At 38.3% G+C, this 21,124-nt stretch overlaps 1 protein-coding gene across 3 annotated transcripts in view; it reads right to left on the bottom strand.

Annotated features, from left to right (window-relative positions):
- The window catches only part of RNMT (RNA guanine-7 methyltransferase), a 57,413-nt gene that overhangs the window by 19,106 nt on the left and 17,183 nt on the right, over positions 1-21,124 (bottom strand). For 2 of the 3 annotated variants that reach the window (XM_004470018.5, XM_012529620.4), the window contains exons 4-5: positions 20,340-20,465; positions 827-942 (exon numbers count right to left, since the gene is read on the bottom strand). In XM_004470018.5, coding sequence (XP_004470075.2) covers positions 827-942; positions 20,340-20,465 — 242 coding nt within the window. Of the gene's footprint in view, positions 1-826; positions 943-6,202; positions 6,359-20,339; positions 20,466-21,124 lie in introns of all 3 variants that reach the window. The other variant, XM_058277260.2, reaches the window with a different exon arrangement.

The raw sequence follows: 21,124 nt of genomic DNA on the forward strand, positions 1-21,124 counted from the left end.
TCAAGGCCCTTTTAAAAAAAGTAACATGCCCTCCCACCAACCTACTCTTCCCCTCACATTAATTATGTACAAGTGTCATCTGAAATTACTCTCCCTGGTTCAATGGAATAAATCGATTCCCAATTTTATAATAATTTTTAAAAATTAGGGATTCTGAAGCCATGTTAAAAATTGTATCAATCAAATATGACATTTCAAGGAGTTGATCCTTCAGTTGGCTATACTTTGAAAGCTAAAGTCAAATAATTTTTTGATTAATTAATTAATTGTTGTAAAAGAAAAAGTTGGCCTTTGGCAATTAAAAAAACGCAAATGTGTTTTAAAGGTTTCCAACTTCCTAGCGGTATATTACCACTTCTCCTTTCAAAACTGCAATTAAAATGTGTACAATTAGTTTAACAAGCTAAGAAGTCAGATAAAGTACATAAAGTTCAAGGTGAGGCCTCCACCATTCAAGGGACTCTGCAGTTTTAAAATTTCTTAGTTGTTAAGAGATTCTGTTATGTTGGCAAACTTCCTTAATAACTTATAAGATAAATAAAACATAGTATAAGTTCAGTTCTATTTCAGAATACTAAAAATAAGTCTTGCCGAAATAGAAAAGTAACATGTGATTTCAAAAGATCAAATTATTAACAGCAAAAATGCATTGCAGTACCCAGTCAGTCTTTTAAGGAAATTTATTATAACAGAATTTCTAATTGAAACTGAATATACAAGTCCTAACAATTATGTCTCAAAACCCATGAAAAATAACGAGTTGATTTTTAAGACACAACATAAAAATGTAAAAAATAGACAAATTAAAAATAAAATAAAGATATACCTTTGAAGAATCAGCAGTTATAAATTCTGCACTGAAAATATATTCATTATCACGACAGCGATTTCTCATGTCCTCATACCGCTGCTGACACTGTTGAATAGAAACATCAGCAATATCTGGAAGGGGAAGAGGATGTTAGGAAGCATTAACACAACCCACAGACTGAGAGATGACAAATACAAACATAAGGATGGCACAAATCTAGATAAACTTTGGCATGAACTCCTACAAGCAAAATGTTCTATTTCCTTAAAAAAAAAAGACTGTTGCAACGCAAATGTCCTAATTATTTTTTAAAAGGACTAAAATATTTTCCACTAGGTACTGGTAACAGAAAAGTTCTCTCATAATTTAAAAATACTTACTAAAGATTAATAATAAATAAAAATAACAGCATTTTTTAGTTAATTGGAAAAGCTAATTATGAAATTTATTTGGAAGGGCAAGGGGCCCCAAATAGTCAAAGAAATACTGAAAAAGAAAAACGAAATTGGAGGAATCACACTATTTGACTTTAAAGCACACTACAAAGTTACAGCAGTCAAAACTGCATGGTATTGCACAAGGACAGACATACTGACCAATGGAACTGAATTGAGAATTCTGACACAGACCCTTGCATATATGGTCAACTGATAATCAACAAGGCGATCAAACCCACTCAACTGAGACAGAATGGCCTCTTCAACAATGGTGCTTGGAGAACTGGATACCCATACCCAAAAGAATGAGAGAGAATCACCAACTCATACTCTACACAAAAATTAACTTAAGATGGATCAAAGACCTAAATATAAGAGCCAAGAGCATAAAGCTCCTAGAAGATAATGTAGAGAAACATTTACAAGGTCTTGTAATGGTTACATAAATTTTACACCCAAAGCACAAGCAATGAAATTAAAAATAAATGGGACTTTCTCAAAATTAAAAACTTTTGCACTTCAAAGGAGTTTTTCAAGAAAGTGAAAAGTTAGCCTACTCAATGAGAAAAAATATTTGGTAACCATTTATCTGATGAGGGCCTAATAGCCAGTATATACATAAAGAAATCGTATCTTGAATATAAAAAGAAAATTCATTTTAAAAAATAGGCAAAAGATTTGAATAGACACTTTTCCAAAGAAGAAATAAAAATTGCTAAAAAGCACATGGAAAGATGTTCAGCATCACTGGCTATTAGGGAAATGCAAATCAAAACTACAATGAGATATCATCTTACACTTATTAGACTGGTGGCTATTAAAAAACAGAGGACTTCAAGTGTTGGAGAGGATGTGGATTAGAGGGACACTTATCCACTGCTGGTGGGAATGTAGAATGGTGCAGCCATGGTGGAGGTCAGTTTGGTGGCTCCTCAGGAAGCTAACTATATATCTGCCATATGACCCAGCAATCCCACTATAGAAGAACTGAAAGCAGGGACACAAGCAGATACATGCACACCAATGTTCATAACAGCTTTAGTCACTATTGCCAAAAGTTGGAAGCAACCCAAATAGCCATCAACAGATGAGTGGATAAGCAAATTGTGGTATTTATATACAATAGAATATTACTCAGCTATAAGAAGGAATGCAGTATTAAGACAAGGGGCAACATGGATGAATCTTAAAAAGCGTATGTTTAATGAAGTAAGCCAGGCATTAAAGGACAAATAGTACATGACCTCACTGATAGCACTTAGGCAAACTGAGCAGTCTCACAGAGCCAAAGTCTGGAACATAAGTTTATCAGGAGATAGAAAGGGAGTAGAGTGCAGAGAGCTGATGCTCAATATGGGCAAGACCTATGATAAGGTGGAAGGGAGTGGGTGGGCAGTGGATGCGGTAATGTTGTTGCAGGGATATGAAGGGGACTGATGTGCTGGAATGTGAGTGGGAGGAGGGTAGGGGGTTTGGGTTGGACTATGCATGGAACTGGGGAGACGGCTGGAGGAACAGGTGACCTCTAGAGAATGGTAGGTCTGTGGTTAAAAGTACAGTGGCAGGAATGTTCTTTTGGCAAATATGACAGGAGTTACTACTGGAGCAGGGCATCAGGGGTGGGAGAATATGTGGAACAGGATGCCCATGGGGCAGGTTTCTATGGACTATGAAACTTCATCGTGTCATAGTGTTTTATCTCAGTGGCTGGAGACCCACACAATAAACAAGAAAATATTGAATTGTTTGAAAATAGTCCTACCATGTTCTCAATTAGATGGACAAGAATCTCTTGAGGACATAGGCAGTGCCTAATTAAAGAAAACAGACCAATATGTCAAACCCTCAATATTAATACATGTAACTATGAACCTAATTCTTCAAAAATTGAAACTTAGTGGTTACCATAGGTCCTGAGGGGAAGGGGAGGGAAGAATAGAATAGACAGAATAGAGGACATTTTTAGGGCATTGGAATTGTTCGGTATAACTATGCAATGACAGATACAGGCCATTTTAAATTTTATCAAAACTTATAAAAGTGTACAGTGGAAAATAAAAAGCATGGCTAGTGCAATGCTTCAGTATTTGTAAACCAATTGTAACAAGTGTACCATATTCATGTAAGATGTTATTAATAGGGGAGCAGGGGAGAAGTTGTGGGGGTGGGTATATGGAAAACACCTATATTTCTATGTGACTTTCCTGTAACCTAAAGCTTCTTTGAAGATAAACAAAAAAATGAGACACTGTGGGAACATAAAAAGAGTTATTCTACATAAATGAAAACAGATCTTAGTGATAAAGACAATGAAAAAATTTTTATTTTAATTTTGTACTTTGCTTTTTAATTTTTGGTTTTGGATTGTAGAAGGGTCACAACCATGGCAGGGGAGGATCCCTTATGTGGGGTGTCAGTGATGGGAGGATGTGTAGGCAGGGGTGCACCTGGGGTTTGTCTTTATGGATATGAATATTTTCCAGGGGTCATGGGGTATTGCCTCGTGGGTGGAGACCCATACAATAACAGAAAGAATATTGAATTACATTCTGGAAAGTCCTGCTACATTTTCTAACAGCAGCAAGAAGCCCTAGAGTACATGGGCATGCCTAGGAAAGGACAGACCCTTGACATTGATGGTTGGACTTAGGTACTTTTTCTTGTGAAATTGAAACAAGTTAGTTTACATATTGCATAAGAGTTACTCCTGAAAGCCTCCTTGTTGTTCACATATGGCCTCTCTCTAAGCCAAACTCAGCATAAAAACTCACTACCTTCTCCCTGGGGTGGGACATGATTCCCTCAGATGAACATCCCAGGCACCAAGGGATTATTATAAAGCACCAAATAGCAATGCATCTGAAAAAAAGACCTTGATTAAAAGGGAAAATATTAAATACAAATGAGTTTTTATGGCTAAGAGATTTCAGAGTCAAGAGGTCATTCCAGAGGTTGGGCTTATGCACGTCCCAGCAGGATCTCACTGACTGCTACAGTAAACAGTGCCTCAAGCCAGGGGTGGTCCTGAGTGCGCTGGAGACATCTAGATACTAGAGGTAGTGCAGAGAACCTCAGGAATTTGGCACCCTGTCAGTTGGCCTTACCTTGGAATATATGTTCCCCAATGTAACAGAGTTATTAGACACACTTAGAATTTTCCTATACATGGCTCTTCTGCCCCTTTTATTTGAACCTATAATTAGCACTATACTCATTAAATATATGTCTGAGAGACTTAAATCTTTGGTTTTTTCATATGCCAGTTGAGCCCTGAATCTCAGCAGTGTTGTAACACCTATTTTCCAGTTCATCAGACTTTCCAAGGACAACTAACAAATTGATTATAGGCATTGCCCATTCCAAATGAAAATAAAAATTTAGAACCTTAAAATCAATAAGTTAAAAACAGAAAGTTTAGACTGAAATTTGAGTTATCACACCTAACACCTATAAGCCCAGTTTTGGAAATAGCAAGTTTCTACTCTGCATTTGTACAAGCCAAGGAATTAATTAAAATATAAGCACAAGAAACATGCTCTTAAACTTAGATGTCTGACAGATGGATGGATGGATGGTGGATAGATGACAGAGAGGATGACATGACAAATTGTTAAAAACTGATTGATAGAGGCCCTATTCCGATCAACATGGTGGAGTGAGACTCTTCAGGGTTCCACCTCCCCAAGAAGTTTTGAACAACCCCAGCAGCAACTGGAAGAAATGACTTTCCAGAAGCTCCAGAAAATAGCTAAAGGACTGCAGTTACAGGGTGAGCAACCAAATCAAGAAAAAGTCTACTTAAAACAGGTACAGTCTCCTGGTGCTCCACCTGGCCCCCCCAGCACCCTTTGCTATATAGTAGGCTATATATGCATATACAGATATATGAGCAGAGTAACCCTTGTAGGCATACTGGAAGTACGCATGCCTGGTCCAATCTTTCTGGTGGTGGCCTGAGGGACTCACCATCCAGAATGTGCCAGGCATGTGGAAGGCTGCTCACCGAGGTCTCCTAAAGAATGATTTGGGAGAGGAGTCAAGTCCTGGCTGCCTGAGCAAGGAAATGCTGGCTTTAAGATACATAATGCAGGAAAGCAGACTTGGCCCAGTGGATAGGGCATCCATCTACCACATGGGAGGTCCGCAGTTCAAACCCCAGGCCTCCTTGACCCGTGTGGAGCTGGCCCATGCGCAGTGCTGATGCGCACAAGGAGCGCCCTGCCATGCAGGGGTGTCCCCCATGTAGGGGAGCCCCATGCGCAAGGAGTGTGCCCCGTAAGGAGAGCTGCCCAGAGCGGAAGAAAGTGCAGCCTGCCCAGGAATGGCGCTGCACACACGGAGAGCTGACACACAATATGACACAACAAAAAGAAAGAGAGGTGGGGCAAGATGGCGTCTGAGTGAGTGCACCTCATAATCTCTCCTGCAAAGAAGCGGCTGAGTAGGGTTGGAGTCATGCTCTACCGGGCTCTTTCGGGTATTTGCAGGGCAAGAGGTGTCTGGACGTCAATTTGGTGGGACGGTGACAGAGGAGATTCTTGTAAGAGGTAGAATGTTGGGTCTCTTGCATGGAGGTCGGAGGTTGTGGGCGGGACCCTTCCCCCTGGGGCTGGCGGCTCGGCTGCGGCGATTCCTGAAGGCTTTGTAGGGCTGGGGTGTTCCCAAGCCCTGAGCAGGCTATTTCGGGGGCTTGCAGGGTGGGAGGTGTCTGGATGTCGATTTGATGAGACAGTGACAGAAGAGATTCTTGTGAGAGGTGGAATTTTGGGTTTCTGACATGGAGGTCAGAAATTGTGTGGGGGACCCCTCCCTCTAGGGCTGGCAGCCTTGAGGCTGCGATCCCTGAAAACTTTGTTGTGCTTTGGTGTTCCCAGACCCCGTATTAACCGGATGTGTGGTTACCAGGTCTGTGTCCCCTAAACCCTGGTGGCGCATGCTCCAGAGACTCACACACCTTGAATCTGCAACATCACAGACTTCCCATCCCCGAATCCACCGAGTCCTGAGGTCTGTCTGAGGTCCTTCATTACCCTAGCCCTCCGCGTTTTTTCTTTTCTTTTTTTCTTTCTCCTTGAGCTTGGAGGAGTGTACCAGCTGACTTGGGGAGAGTCTGGGAAGAAAGGAGAGGCGAATCTGCTGAGAAAGCCCAATTTACCTAACCGTCCTGGGATTGGAAACTTGGTCTGGGAGAAAGTGGAGTCAGAAAATCAATTAGACCTCTCCTAGCACACCTAAGGGGGAGGGACTGTAGGAGGTCCTATCCAAGCTTCCAGTAGCATATCTGGTGTTTCTGGTTAGGTGTAGGTGCTCTCACACTGGAAATAAAGAATCATAGTATTCTGTGTTGAGTTGGTTCAACAAGGACCTACTTGCATCTCCTACCGGACCTCTCAGGCAGCTTTCCTGCTGCCCTGGGAAAGAGAAGTGAGGAAGGGAGAAAGAGAGAAGGTCAGATTGCTAAGCGTGTTATTTAACTGCAAAGAGGATTCCTAGCTTGAAAAGTTCGTTCTTTTTTCTTTGTTTGTTTTGATTTTTGTTTGTTTTCTCATGGTTGCTAATATTGCATTGTCTCCTGGTATTTTCTCCCGTTTTATCCCTCAAGGTGCTTTTTCATTTATTTAGTTTTTTTTTTCTTTTCCATGCTTGTTTCCCACCCTTTTTCTTTGCCCCGCCCCCCGTTTTTTCTTCTTTTTTTTTCTTTTCTCTCTTTTTCTTCTTTTTCATTTTCTTTTCTTTATATAATAGGTGCTGCAGGGAGCGATTCACATTTGCTGTGTTTACTCATTTCTATTTCCTCTTTTTTGTGTGTATTGATTTTGGCCACCTACACTATCCCCTTAACCCTACATCTTTCTACCATCATATACTGTTTCTCTTACATTCCACCTCCCTTTCTTTGGCCCCCAAATTGTCTGGCTTTTTATTTCTAATACCTTTGTTCTGTTTTCTGTCTTTTATCCAATCTTGATATTACTGTCTTTCTTTTCTCTTTCCCTCTCTCATGAAAACACTGGCCTTTTAATTCATACTATATTCCTCCCCATATCCAGTTGATTGTCTCATTATAGGTACTCTACTTACTGCTATAACTCTACACACTTACATGAGTCTAATATCCATTCTCCTGGATCGCACATTTTTGCTCTGTTAACATTTATTACCAATAGTACTTTATACATTTTCTTTTCTTACTTTATACATTTGCTTTCCCTGGCCCTAACATTTTCCTACAAAGTGAACTTAGCCAGCAATAAGAAAATAGAGTAAGAAGAACAAAGTGACAAAGAGAAGATGTAACACTTATGCACAAAAAACAACTGATTAATCCCCTAGACAAAGAAGCTAAGGAACTGATTAAACCCGTCAAGATAAAATGATGACCAGACAGCAACAAAAAATTACAACCCAAACCAATAATCAGGAAAACATGGCCAAATCCAATGAACAAACTAAAAACCAGGAAGGGGAGCAGAACATCAGACAAGTAATTAAAGATCTCAAAACATATATTAGACACCAACTTAATGAAGTAAAGGAAGAGATTAACAATATGAAGAAAACCACTCGGAGAGGAAATTGCAGACATACGCAAAAAGATAACGGATATGATGGTGATGAACACCACAGTTCAAGAAATAAAAAATTTACTATCAGCAAATAGCAGCAGATTAGAAGAGGCAGAGGAGAGAATTAGCAACATGGAAGACAGTACATCTGAAATCAAACAGATAGTAGAAATGATAGATAAATAGAAAAAATCCAGCTCGGACTTGGGGACCTGAATGACAACGCAAAACACACAAACATACATACTATAGGTATCCCAGAAGGAGAAGAGAAGGGAAAGGGGAAAGAAAGGAGGAAATAATGGCTGAAAACTTCCAAAATCTAGTAAGAGAGATGGATGTACATGTTCAGAAAGCAAAAAGCACCCCAAACAGCATAAATCCCAACCGGCCTACCCCAAGACATATACTTGTCAAATTATTCAATGTTCAAGGCAAAGAGAAAATTCTAAAAGCAGCAAGAGAAGAGAGAACCATCACATACAAGGGAGGCTCCATAAGATTAAGTGCTGATTTCTCATCTGAAACCATGGAGGCAAGAAGGCAGTGGTATGATAGATTCAAGGTACTAAAAGAAAAAGATTTACAAGCAAGAATACTCTACCCAGTTAAGCTAGCATTCAAAAATGATGGAGAGTTCAAAATATTCACAGATAAACAGAAATTAAAAGAGTATGCCAACAAGAACCCTGACCTTCAAGAAATACTAAAGGGAGTTCTGTAAGAAGGAAGAAAATAAAACAGGACAGACAGAGTTAGAGGAGACGGTAAGAGCAATTAAAAAACAAAAAGAAAAAAACAAAATATGACAAACACAAGTCCAAAGAAAATATGGCTAACATAAATAATTCCCTGAAAGTAATAAGAATGAATGGCAATGGATTAAAGTCACCTGTCAAAAGATTCAGACTGGAAGACTGGAAAAGGAAATATGACCCATCTATATGCTGTCTACAAGAAACACATCTTAGACCCAGATATTCAAGGAAGTTGAAAGTGAATGGCTGGAAAACAATTTTACAAGCAAACAATAACCAAAATAAGGCAGGAGTAGCTATATTAATATCAGACAAAATAGACTTTAAATGCAAAACAATTGTGAGAGACAAAGATGGATACTACATATTAGTGAAAGGGATAATCTTTCAAGAAGCACGAACAATCATAAATATTTATGCTCCTAACAAGGGGCCACCAAATACATGAAGAAAACACTGGAAAACCTAAGTGAAAGAATAGATGCCTCTATAATTATAGTGGGGGACTTTAATACAACACTATCAACTGTGGACAGAACATCTCAAAAGAGAGTCAATAAAGAAACAAAAACTTTGAACATTTATCAGAGGAGCTGGATCTAATAGACATATACAGATCATTACACCCGAATACAGCAGGCTATACATTTTACTCAAGTGCACATGGATCATTCTTCAAGACAGACCATATGCTAGGCCAAAAAGAAAGGCTCAATGAATTCAGAAAGATCGAAATCATACAAAATAATATCTCTGACCACAGTGGAGTGAAGCTGTAAATCTGCAAGGGCCAGAGGCCCAGATTTCACACCAAGACATGGAAATAAAACAGCACAATCTTACAAAAACAGAGGGTCAAAGAGGAAATCTCAAAAGAAATTAATAAGTACCTTGAAACCAATGAAAATGATAACAAAACATATAAAAATTTATGGGACGCAGCAAAAACAGTAATGAGAGGGAAATTTATAGCCATAAATTCATACATCAAAAAAGAAGAAAGAGCAAAAATTGAAGAACTGCACATTTGGAGGAATTAGTAAAAAAACAAAAAAGTAACCCCACAGGAAGAAGAAAGAAAGAAAGAACAAAGATTAGAGCAGCACTTGAAAAGATAAACAAAACCAAGAGCTGGTTCTTTTGAGAAGATCAATAAAATTGACAAACCCTTAGCGAGACTAACAAAGAAAAGAAGGGAGAAGATGCAAATACACAAAATAAGAAATGAGAAAGGAGATATCACCACCGACCCCACAGAAATAAAGACTACCATAAGAGGATACTTTGAAAAACTATATTCCAACAAAAATGACAATTCAGAGGAAATGGACAAATTCCTAGAAACACATAAGCAGCCTATATTGATGAAAGAAGAAATTGATGATCTCAACAAACCAATCACAAGTAAAGAGATAGAATCAGTCACTAAAAACCTCCCAACTAAGAAGAGCCCAGGGCCAGACGGCTTCACAGGTGAATTCTCCAAAACATACCGGAAAGAACTAATGCCAATCTTGCTGAAACTCTTCCAAAAAATCGAAAAGGAAGGAATATTACCTAACTCATTCTATGATGCCAACATTGCCCTAGTAACAAAGCCAAACAAAGACACCACAAGAAAGGAAATTACAGACCAATTTCTCTAATGAACCTAGACGCAAAAATCCTCAAGAAAATACTTGCGAACCATATTCAACAACACATTAAACAAATTATACACCATGACAAGTGGGATTCATTCCAGGTATGCACAGATGGTTCAACGTAAGAAAATCAATCAATGTAATACACCATATAAACAGACTGAAGGAAAAAAATCACATGATTATATCTATAGATGCAGAAAAAGCATTTGAAAAAATACAGCACACTTTCTTGATAAAAACACTGCAAAAGCTTGGAATACAAGGAAATTTTCTGAACATAATAAAGAGTATATATGAAAATCCCACAGCCAACATCCTTTACAATGGTGAAATCCTAAAATCCTTCCCTCTAAGACCAGGATAAAGACAAGGATGCCCACTCTCACCTCTTCTAATTAACACTGTCTTAGAAGTACTTGCTCGAGCACTGAGGCAAGAACCAGATATAAAAGACATTCAAATTGGAAAGGAAGAAGTCAAAATTTCATTATTTGCAGATGACATGATCCTATACATAGAAAACCCTGAGATGTCTACAACAAAGTTCCTAGAACTCATAAATGAGTTTAGTAAAGTCGCAGGTTATAAGATCAATGCGCAAAAATCAGTAGCATTTCTGTATACCAATAATGAGCAAGATCAGGAGGAAATCAAGAAACAAATACCATGTACAATAGTAAATAAAAAAATCAAATACCTAAGAATAAATTTAACTAAAGATGTAAAAAACTTATACACAGAGAACTACACAACACTGTTCAGGGAAATCAAAGAAGACCTAAATAAATGGAAGAATATTCCTTGTTCATGGATAGGAAAACTAAATATTATTAAGATGTCTATCCTACCAAAACTGATCTACACATTCAAAGCAATCCCAATAAAAATCAATACAGCATTCTTTAAGGAACTAGAAAAACTAACTATGAAATTTATTTGGAAAGGAAAGAGGCCCCCAATAGTCAGGGACATATTGAAAAAGAAAAACAAAATTGGAGGAGTCATACTACCTGACTTGAAAATATACTACAAAGCTACAGTAGTGAAAACAGCATGGTATTGGCACAAGGCGAGACACACAGACGAATGGAACCGAATTGAGAGTTCTGATATAGATCCTCATATGTACAGTCACATAATATTTAATAAAGCCATCAAATCCTCTCAGTTGGGAGAGAATGGTCTATTTACCAAATGGTGCCTGGAGAACCGGATATCCATATGTAAAAGAATGACAGAGGATTACCAACTCACACCTTATACAAAAATCAACTCAAGATGGATCAAAGACCTAAATATAAGAGCCAAGACCATAAAGACTTTGGATAGCAGTGTAGGGAAGCATCTACAGGACCTTGTAATAGGAAATGGCTTCATGAACTTCACAGTAAAAGCACGAACAGCAAAAGAACAAATAGATAAATGGGACTTCCTCAAAATTAAAGCCTTCTGCACCTCAAAGGAGTTTGTCAAGAAAGTGAAAAGAGAGCCTACACAATGGGAGAAGGTATTTGGTAACCATATCTCTGATAGGAGACTTATATCCTGCATTTTTAAAGAACTCCTATATCTCAAAAATAAAAAGCCCATTTTTAAAATGGGAAAAAGATTTAAACAGACACTTCTCCAAAGAAGAAATACAAATGGCTAAAAAGCACATGAAAAAATGCTCCAAATTTCTGGCTATTAGGGAAATGCAAATCAAAACTACAATGAGGGAAACGGACTTTGGCCCAGTGGTTAGGGCGTCCGTCTACCATATGGGAGGTCCGCAGTTCAAACCCCGGGCCTCCTTGACCCGTGTGGAGCTGGCCATGTGCAGTGCTGATGCGCGCAAGGAGTGCCGTGCCACGCCAGGGTGTCCCCCGCGTGGGGGAGCCCCACGCGCAAGGAGTGCGCCCGTGAGGAAAAGCCGCCCAGCGTGAAAAGAAAAGAGCAGCCTGCCCAGGAATGGTGCCGCCCACACTTCCCGTGCCGCGACGACAACAGAAGCGGACAAAGAAACAAGACGCAGCAAATAGACACCAAGAACAGACAACCAGGGGAGGGGGGGAAATTAAATAAAATAAATAAATCTTTAAAAAAAAAAAAAAAAAAAAAAACTACAATGAGATAACATCTTACTCCCATAAGATTGGCAGCTACGAAAAAAAATAGAAGAATACAAATGCTGGAGAGGATGTGGAGGAATGGGAACACTCATGCATTGCCGGTGGGAATGCAGAAGTATCCAGCCATTCTGGAGGACAGTTTGGCAGCTTCTCAAAAAACTAGCTATAGGTTTGCCATATGACCCAGCAATTCCACTGCTGGGTATATTACCCAGTAGAACTGAAAACAAGGACACAAACCGATATATGCACACCAATGTTAATAGTAGCATTGTTCACTATTGCCAAAAGTTGGAATCAACCCAAATGCCCATCAACGGATGAATGGATAAAGAAAATGTGGTATATACATACAATGGAATACTCTCAGCTTTAAGAACGAATACACTACAAACACACGTGATAACGTGGATGAATCTTGAGAACCTTATGTTCAGCGAAGCAACCCAGGCATTGAAGGACAAATACTACATGACATCAATGATATGAAATAAGTAAACCAAGCTGCCTCAGAGAGCTAGACTGGATGATAGGCTTAAAGGAAATTGGGGGGGGGGGTGGTTAGAGGAAGGATGTAAGCTGACACCTACATGGGTGAAATCGATGATAAGCTGGAGGTAAGTATTTATACAAGGAAGGGATAAAATGGAATAGGGTTACCTTTGGGTGGGGCTTTGCGGGCTTGAGGGGGGCTAGGGATGGGAGAATGGGTAATATTGCCCAAGAAATTGGGGGGAGGGTGGGGGAACATACAAACATAGGAGATTGTCAGGTATTTGGTTTAGAGTAAAATGCCGAGAAAACTTTTTCAAAAATATAATAAGGAAGGTACCTGTTTAAGATGCTTAAAGGGAATAATCCGACGCAGGACACACTCCTAGGGAGTGTGTGAGTGCTCATTTTGCCATAGTGGGTTATATCATTGGATAGAGACCCATATAATGTGAGTGAAGGTATACCCACATCCTGGGGAGGACTGATGTTCTCATATAGAAGGAACTGTATCTCTCGAGAAAAATGGTGGCTCCCAGCATTAAGGCAGTTGAGCATGTTAAGCCCTCAACACTGTTGCAAGTATCTCTGAACATGGCCCTTCAAGCAATGAAGATTGACGGTCACTGTGGGCCCTAAGGGGAGGGGGAGAGAGGTATTGAATAGATGGAATCAGTGTAACAGTGTGGGCAATAGAAGTGTTCCTCAAGATTATGCAAGGATGGATATAAGACATGTTAAATTACAACAAAAAATATATAGGGGCTGATAGGCTAAAATGTAAATCATAATGTAAAACATAAGATAACTAAAAATTTAGAAAATTCTATAGTCTAAAATATAAATCACAATGTAACCCAAATGTTACCTTGTTTGAAAGCTATTGTCTCAATATCTGTACCTCAGTTTCAGTAAATATAGTATGAATATGTAAAAAGATCATTGCTGTGGAAGGGAAAAGGGTTTTATGTTGGATATGTGGGAGCACTGTATATTGTATATATGAATTACTGTGATCTAAAACTTTTGTGAAGAGAAGCTTAATAATTAGGAAACAGAAAGGACGTAGACACTGAGGAAATGATGGAAGAAGTTGCCTTGCCAATCTGTATACAGGGCAACACTTATAACAGTGATGGAAGGCAAAACATCAAAAACAAAGTTTTTGCATTTTTAAATTTTTTGATACCCCAATTAATTTTTACCTTAATTTTGCTAAATTAATATGTATTCTATAGCTAACCTTTAAACTCATCACTATATTCCATTTCACTATTAATGGAACCTGGCAATATATTGGGCCTCATTTTTGAAGAAGTTTTGGATCACAGAGAGGTTCAACAATGGCAGGGGAGGAATACTGGTGTGGGATGTTATTGCCAGGGGAAACATGGTTGGCAGGGAGTTCTCCAGGGCATATATCCAGGGTACATAAAAATGTTTGGATATTTTCATAGTGGTTACAATTAAAAACAACAACTGAGCGAGTACTGAGTTCCTAGCCACGGAAGCTCTATCATAGTTCCTAAAGGAACATCAACAATCCTCCAAGTGCAATGGCAAAAAGACCAAAAAAGAAGAAAGGCTCAACAATGAATGCTTGATACTAATGACTATGCTTGTAAGCCTGTGCACCTGAATTAAGAACACGGCCTAGAGCTGCAGGGTGCCTAAGTGTTACCTCCTGAGAGCCTCCGTGTTGCCCAAATGTGGCCAGTGTCAAAGCCAAATTCAGCAGGTAAATGTGTTGCGTTCCCTTCAATGCGGGACATGACTCCCGGGGATGAGCCTCCCTGGCGCCGATGGATTACTACCAAGTACCAGCTGATGATGTAACTAGAAAATGACCCTGAATAAAAGGGTCAACTAGGACCAGCAGAATATCTCAGTCTACATATAATACCAGGAGTTAAAAATGCTTTTTGACCTGAACAAAAAGGGGAAATGGAAAGGACAAATGAGTTTATATGGCTATGAGTCTCCAACAAGAGCCAGGAGGTTATCAGAGGGGTTGCCCTTATGCACACCTCAGCAGAGTTCCAGAGATAGATGAAGTAGATACAACCCCAGGTATTGGTTCTTCTGAGGCCTACAGAGGCCCACAGGTTCTATGGTCATTGCAGATGGAGTTCAGTGCCATGTCAGTTGGCCCTACTTTGGAGTTTGTGTTTCTGTGTGATGGAGCTGGACTTAGATGTGATCTTTGTTCACAAGCCTCTCCGGTTACTTTTACCGGAACTGTAGTTGGTGCTAGGGTTTTATGTATACCCAGGCGACCTGAATCTCTGGACTGACCATGTGATAGCCAGGCCCTGAGCCTCAAGAGACTTGCAACTCTTACACTCTGGTTTATTGGACTTACCCCACTCAGCTAACATGGAGGTGAAGAAGGTCACCACCATACCAGGGAGCCAAGAGTGCCTACAACTGAAAGCAGAACTGCATCCAGCATCCATGTGGAATCTAAGCCCCCTCTTGATATAGATGTGGAGTGGACACAACCATTCTAATATCCACAGGATGGATGAATAGAGTATGGATTAGAGTGGACTTACTGATATATTCTATTCATGAACTATTGTGATTAGTAATCAAAGAAAATGTGGCATTGGTGTAGAGAAAGTGGCCATGGTGGCTGCTGGGGGTAGGGAGCAGGAGGAAGAGAAGTGATGTGGGGGCATTTTCGGGGGTTGGAGTTGTCCTGGGTGGTGCTGCAGGGACAGTTATCAGACACTGTATGTCCTCCCCATGGCCCACTGGGTAGACTGTGGGAGAGTGTGGGCTATGGTGTGGACCACTGACCATGAGGTACAGCGGTGCTCAGAGATGTATTTACCACATGCAATGAATGTCTCATGATGATGGAGGAGGAGGTTGTTATGGTGGGAGGAGTGAGGTGAGGGGGGTGGGGGTATATGAGGACCTCATATTTTTTGAATATAACATTAAAAAAACAAAGACAAAAAAAGGAAACAGATTCCCGTGCTGTTGAAACAACAGAAGCAGACAAAGAACACACAGCAAATGGACACAGAGAACAGACAACTGGGGCAAGGGGGTTGAGGGAGGGAAGGGGAGAGGAAAAAAAAATGGGGAAATTCCTAGTACCACAGACACATGCCGTAGAAAAAGACACATGTGCGCAAAGAAAGCACCAGGGAGGCTACTACACTTTGGCCCAGTTATTCTCTAAACTCAATGTATGGATAAGCTCTAAAGGAAAGCACTCACACAGGTCAATCCGCAAAGACTGGGAAAGTATTCCTTTTTTCCACCTTGATGAATAGATGCTCCAGCGTCTACATTTCATCCATAATACATTAAAATATTAAAGTGTCCAGGTTTCAACAAAAGATAAAAAATATACAAAGAAGCAGGATGTGATAGCCAAGGCAAAGGAGAAAATTAAAGGAACAGGCACTCTCAATATGGAGATCCATAGTTGGGACATACCAGACAAAGAATTTTTAAAAAATCATCCTAGCATGATCAAAGAGTTAAAGACAAACAAGGATAAACATAACTGTATATATAGTGAAACCTCATGTGAAATATGAATATGGTAATATTGCACATATAAGATTGTTTTACTCTGAAACTGAACAAATGCATGTTAATGTTACAAGTTGTTAATATTAAACAAAACAGAACAAAAGCATATTATGCTAAGTGAAAGAAACCAGACACAAAGTACTATTATATAACTCCTTTCATATGAAATGTAAATATAAATGAATTTATAAAGATGTAATTAGATTAGTGGTTATTTAGGGCTGGGGAAGGATAGAGGGATTGAGAGGTGACTGCTGCTAAGGGCTGTGGAGTTTTTCTTTACACAGTAATGAAATTGTTCTAAAATCTTTTGTGGTGATGAACACATAACATTGTGATTATACTAAAAGCCACTGACTATACACTTTGGATAGATGATATGGTATGTGAATATATCTCAATAAAACTGCCTAAAAAATAAATAAAGGTGTAAGAATAGCCAGAAATAGCTGCTATGTATGGCAGGGGAAGCATAGGGAGATTGAGAGGTGAAGAATTTTCTTGTTTGTTTTTTGTTTATTACTATTGAAATAATGAAAAAGTTTTAAGAATGACAGTGATGAATGTACGACTATGTGATTATACCAAATACCACTGATTGTAAATAAATATAAAAATTTTTTAAAATAGAACTAAAGGAAATCAGGAAAACAACAAAGAGTAACACAAAAAAATTGAAATTGTGAAAAGGAACCAAACAGAGCTGAAGATCACAGTAACAATCTTAAAATTCCCTGGAGATTCAATAGCAGATTAGAGTTGGAGAAGAAAAAAATCAGTGAAGATAAGACAATTGAAATCATCCACTATGAGAAGCAGAAAGAAGAGTGAACAGAAGCTGAGGAACATGAGGTTACCATCAAGAATATCAATACATGCACTGTGGGAACTCCAGAAGGGGAAGAGAGAAAGAAGCAGAGAGAATATTCAAAGAAATAACAGCTAAAAATTTCCAAAATTTAAAGAAAGACCTTAGAGTGGCTACATAAGTAAATAACCTTGTTCTTAGGTAATGCACATGGCAGTATTAAGTGTTCAAGGGGCATGATATTTGCAATCTACATTCAAGTGTTCAGAAAATGGACTAACAAATAACCAGAGAGATGAACAGATACATGGAAAGACAGAATAATAGACCAATAAAATGATATGGCAAGTGTGAAAATATTATAATTGATGGACTGGGTATCTGGAAGGATAGGGGCATGTGTGAGTTTTGTATTACTTTTGTAACTGTCCTGTAAGTTTGAAATTTTTTTCAAAATAAGTTAAAAACTGATCAATTTGAACATCTGAAGGGGTAAGGGGGTATGTTAGAGTTCTCTTTATATCGTTTGTATTATTTTTGCAATTGCCCTGTAAGTTCAAATTAAAAAGTTTTAAAAATATGTTAGTTTGAAAGACTGAAAAATAAAAGCAAAGCTGTTGAGAATAACTGAATCCTTTACTTGATCAAATAGCAAAATTTACCAACAAGGATCTCTATTAAGGAGAAGAAAACACAAGAAAGTAAAAATTCCACCTCAAATTCTTGGTAAAGCGAAATGAGATATAATCTAGTAAAAAAATTCACATTTAAACTTGGAAAGAGCAACTAAATAAAAATAAACAAAAGGAACTTGAGGTAAGTGTTATTTATTCATTAATCAAAACAGTTAAATGAAGTCTGTATTTTAAACCAAGTTTTATCATATTTTTTAGTATAAAAAATATGTATATATAAATTTTTCATTCACTGTGCATTCACTATGTAAATGAAAATCATTATGAAATGTAAACTCAACATATCTTTAAAAGTAATAGTGGGAAACGGACTTTGGCCCAGTGGTTAGGGCGTCCGTCTACCACATGGGGGGTCCGCGGTTCAAGCCCCGGGCATCCTTGACCCGTGTGGAGCTGGCCCATGTGCAGTGCTGATGCGCGCGCAAGGAGTGCTGTGCCACACAGGGGTGTCCCCCGCGTAGGGGAACCCCACGCGCAAGGAGTGCACCCGAAAGGAGAGCCGCCCAGCACGAAGGAGGGAGCAGCCTGCCGAGGAATGGCGCCGCCCACACTTCCCGTGCGGCTGACGACAACAGAAGCGGACAAAGAAACAAGACGCAGCAAAAAGACACAGAAAACAGACAACCGGGGGAGGGGAGGGGAATTAAATAAATAAAAATAAATCTTTAAAAAAAAAAAAAGGTAATAGTAATGGAGTTGTCCTAGTTGATAGATTCCCTCAACTCTGAATCTTGTTTTCAACTTAACAGGCATTTAAAAATACACATGAGTAAAATGAGTAATACAATGACTGCCATGTACCCATCCATCAACCAGCTTTAAACATCAGCAATACCTGATTTTATTTCATTTCTCCCCACAACACTGTTTCAGTTTAGAAAATCCCTGGTTATCTTATCACTTCACCCAAAAATACTTCAGTGTATATATATATATATCTGACAGATTAAAACTATTTTTTAAATAGAACCATGATATCTTTATCCTTCCCAGCAAAATAATTGGGTGACCATATCTAATGGGCTGCCCAGCAGTCTTGAAAAAACCTGTTTCGTCTGGTTTAGCATTTGTCCCAGGATAAAACTATCCCAGCTTGGGCAAAAAAGTCATACACTTACATGGTCATCCTATTAAATATCCAATTATCTCCAATTATCTAAAAAAAACAACTTTTTCCCAATGGATATGTTTGAATAAGGATCCAAATAAGGTCTACACACATTGCAGTATTTTCTAAATATTACAAAATCATTCAAGACAAAAAGATCCATTCAAAGTGCTAGATAGGCTAAATGAATTTTAATGTTATAGAGTTTAAGAAGTTCACCAAAGTTTTCAGAGTCCACACTGCAACAATCTTTAAGGAACTATGACTTGTTGAGTTTTGATTTAGTATCAGAGAAAAATATCCACATTTAGAGGAAAGGGGTATTAAAATATTCCTTCCCTTTGTAACTCCTTATCAACTAACATAACACATTGAATGCAGAAACAGTCATGAGAATCCAGTTGTCTCCTATTAATCCAGACATTAAAGAGATTTGAAAAAACTGTAAGACACTGGCGGTCTTCTCACTAAATTGTATTCTTTAATGAATTTAAAAAGAATTTGAAATTCTTAGTTTTAATTTCTAATACAGTAAATATCAACCGATATAACCCACATAAAATCTTTTTGGGTCCTCAAAATTTGTGTACAGGGTTCTCAAACTAAGAGTTAAGAACTGCTAACTTAGGCAGTACTTCATAGGTAGTGCTATGTATTTCCTGCCAAGAATATGACAGGAAGAAAAGGATGCGTGTCCCACTTTTAGTGTTAAGAATGATCAGTGGTCTCAGATGCTTCATTTATTCATTTATTAAGTTCCTATCAACATTTCACCTAATGGCTTTAGCAGCTTTTCATGATCATTACCTAGACCACTTATTTCATCAAGGGTGGGAACATAGCTATTTTTCTAATTCTCTCATTCCTCCTGCATTTATAAATTAGTCATGAATTTTCAATGAAGAGGAAATTTCCTTTGTCAACTATTAGATTACAATGAATATGGTTCATACAGAATTGGCAAGATAACTCTTCATAGTAACCCCCCTCCCTTATCCATTCAGAATAGAGGCAAGCAATGAGGATTACTCTTTACTTGATATGTTTCGATCCACTTCATTTATTAGTCTTCCTGATGTTTAAATTGACCTATATTTGGCCAGTGGAAGCTTTTTCAAGTCTGTCCTTTAGATATGGCTTTCTTCCTTTGAGAAAGACAAGTTGTCCCAGGCACATTAACTGTATTGTAAAAATATCAGGAATGTCTTATAACTCCTTTTTAAAAACACCTAATACATGGCCCCCAAAAATCATGCCATAAAAGTTTGTTAGTGTCATATCGCTAATGAGATCCTTCTTATTTTCCATTCCCCTGACCACAAACTATTCTTTTCTACACCATTTATTTCTCTTACCAGTACAAATTAGCTTGTTAATTCTTCCCTTCTTCCACTTGAGCAAATCTCCACCTTTACCACATCCCAGGTCCAAAACAGTGATACCATGTTTTTTTTTCTGTCGCACTTTTTCTAAAAATTCCCCTAAAAGAGAGAAAACAGTCACAATAAATTATCTCCTCTACATTTTACCAAAGCATAACTTACCTCTAATAACCAGCTAACCTCTGCCTGACATGTAATGTAAACTACTAAACATTTATAAAGTTTATTCGTAACTTTTGGTAAACATTTCCAAATATAATTAAGAGTAAAATTAACTTGATCCTTTAGCCTTAAAGATTAAAATATATAGCATTTTTAAAAAGAAGATTTTTTTTAAAAAGATCTGTTTTATTTATTATTTATTTCTCCCCCTCCTCATTGTTTGCATTGTCTGCTCCTTGTGCTCTTCTTTTTAGGAGGTACTGGGAACCGAACCTGGGATCTCCCATGTGGGAGGGAGGTACCCACCAGCTTGAGCCACTGCCGCTCCCAGAAAGACTACTTTTTGAAAGTTACTTTCAGAATTTGATTCAACATTAAAGAATAGATATTTTAAATTCCAATCAATAGAAAAAACACCTAACACTTGTTCACAATAAGAAAAAGAAACTAGTTACTCATAATATTTTTTAGCTGTTTCCAAAGCTAAGTATTTTACTGATTATACATCTAAGTAAACGAAAGTAGCTATGGGTTCATAAGTGTGCTTGATTTTCATAAAGATGCAGGCTTATCAGTTAAAAGAAATATAAGAACTA

The sequence above is a fragment of the Dasypus novemcinctus genome, chromosome 16 (genome assembly GCF_030445035.2).
Source record: "Dasypus novemcinctus isolate mDasNov1 chromosome 16, mDasNov1.1.hap2, whole genome shotgun sequence".
NCBI classification, from domain to species: Eukaryota; Metazoa; Chordata; class Mammalia; order Cingulata; family Dasypodidae; genus Dasypus; species Dasypus novemcinctus.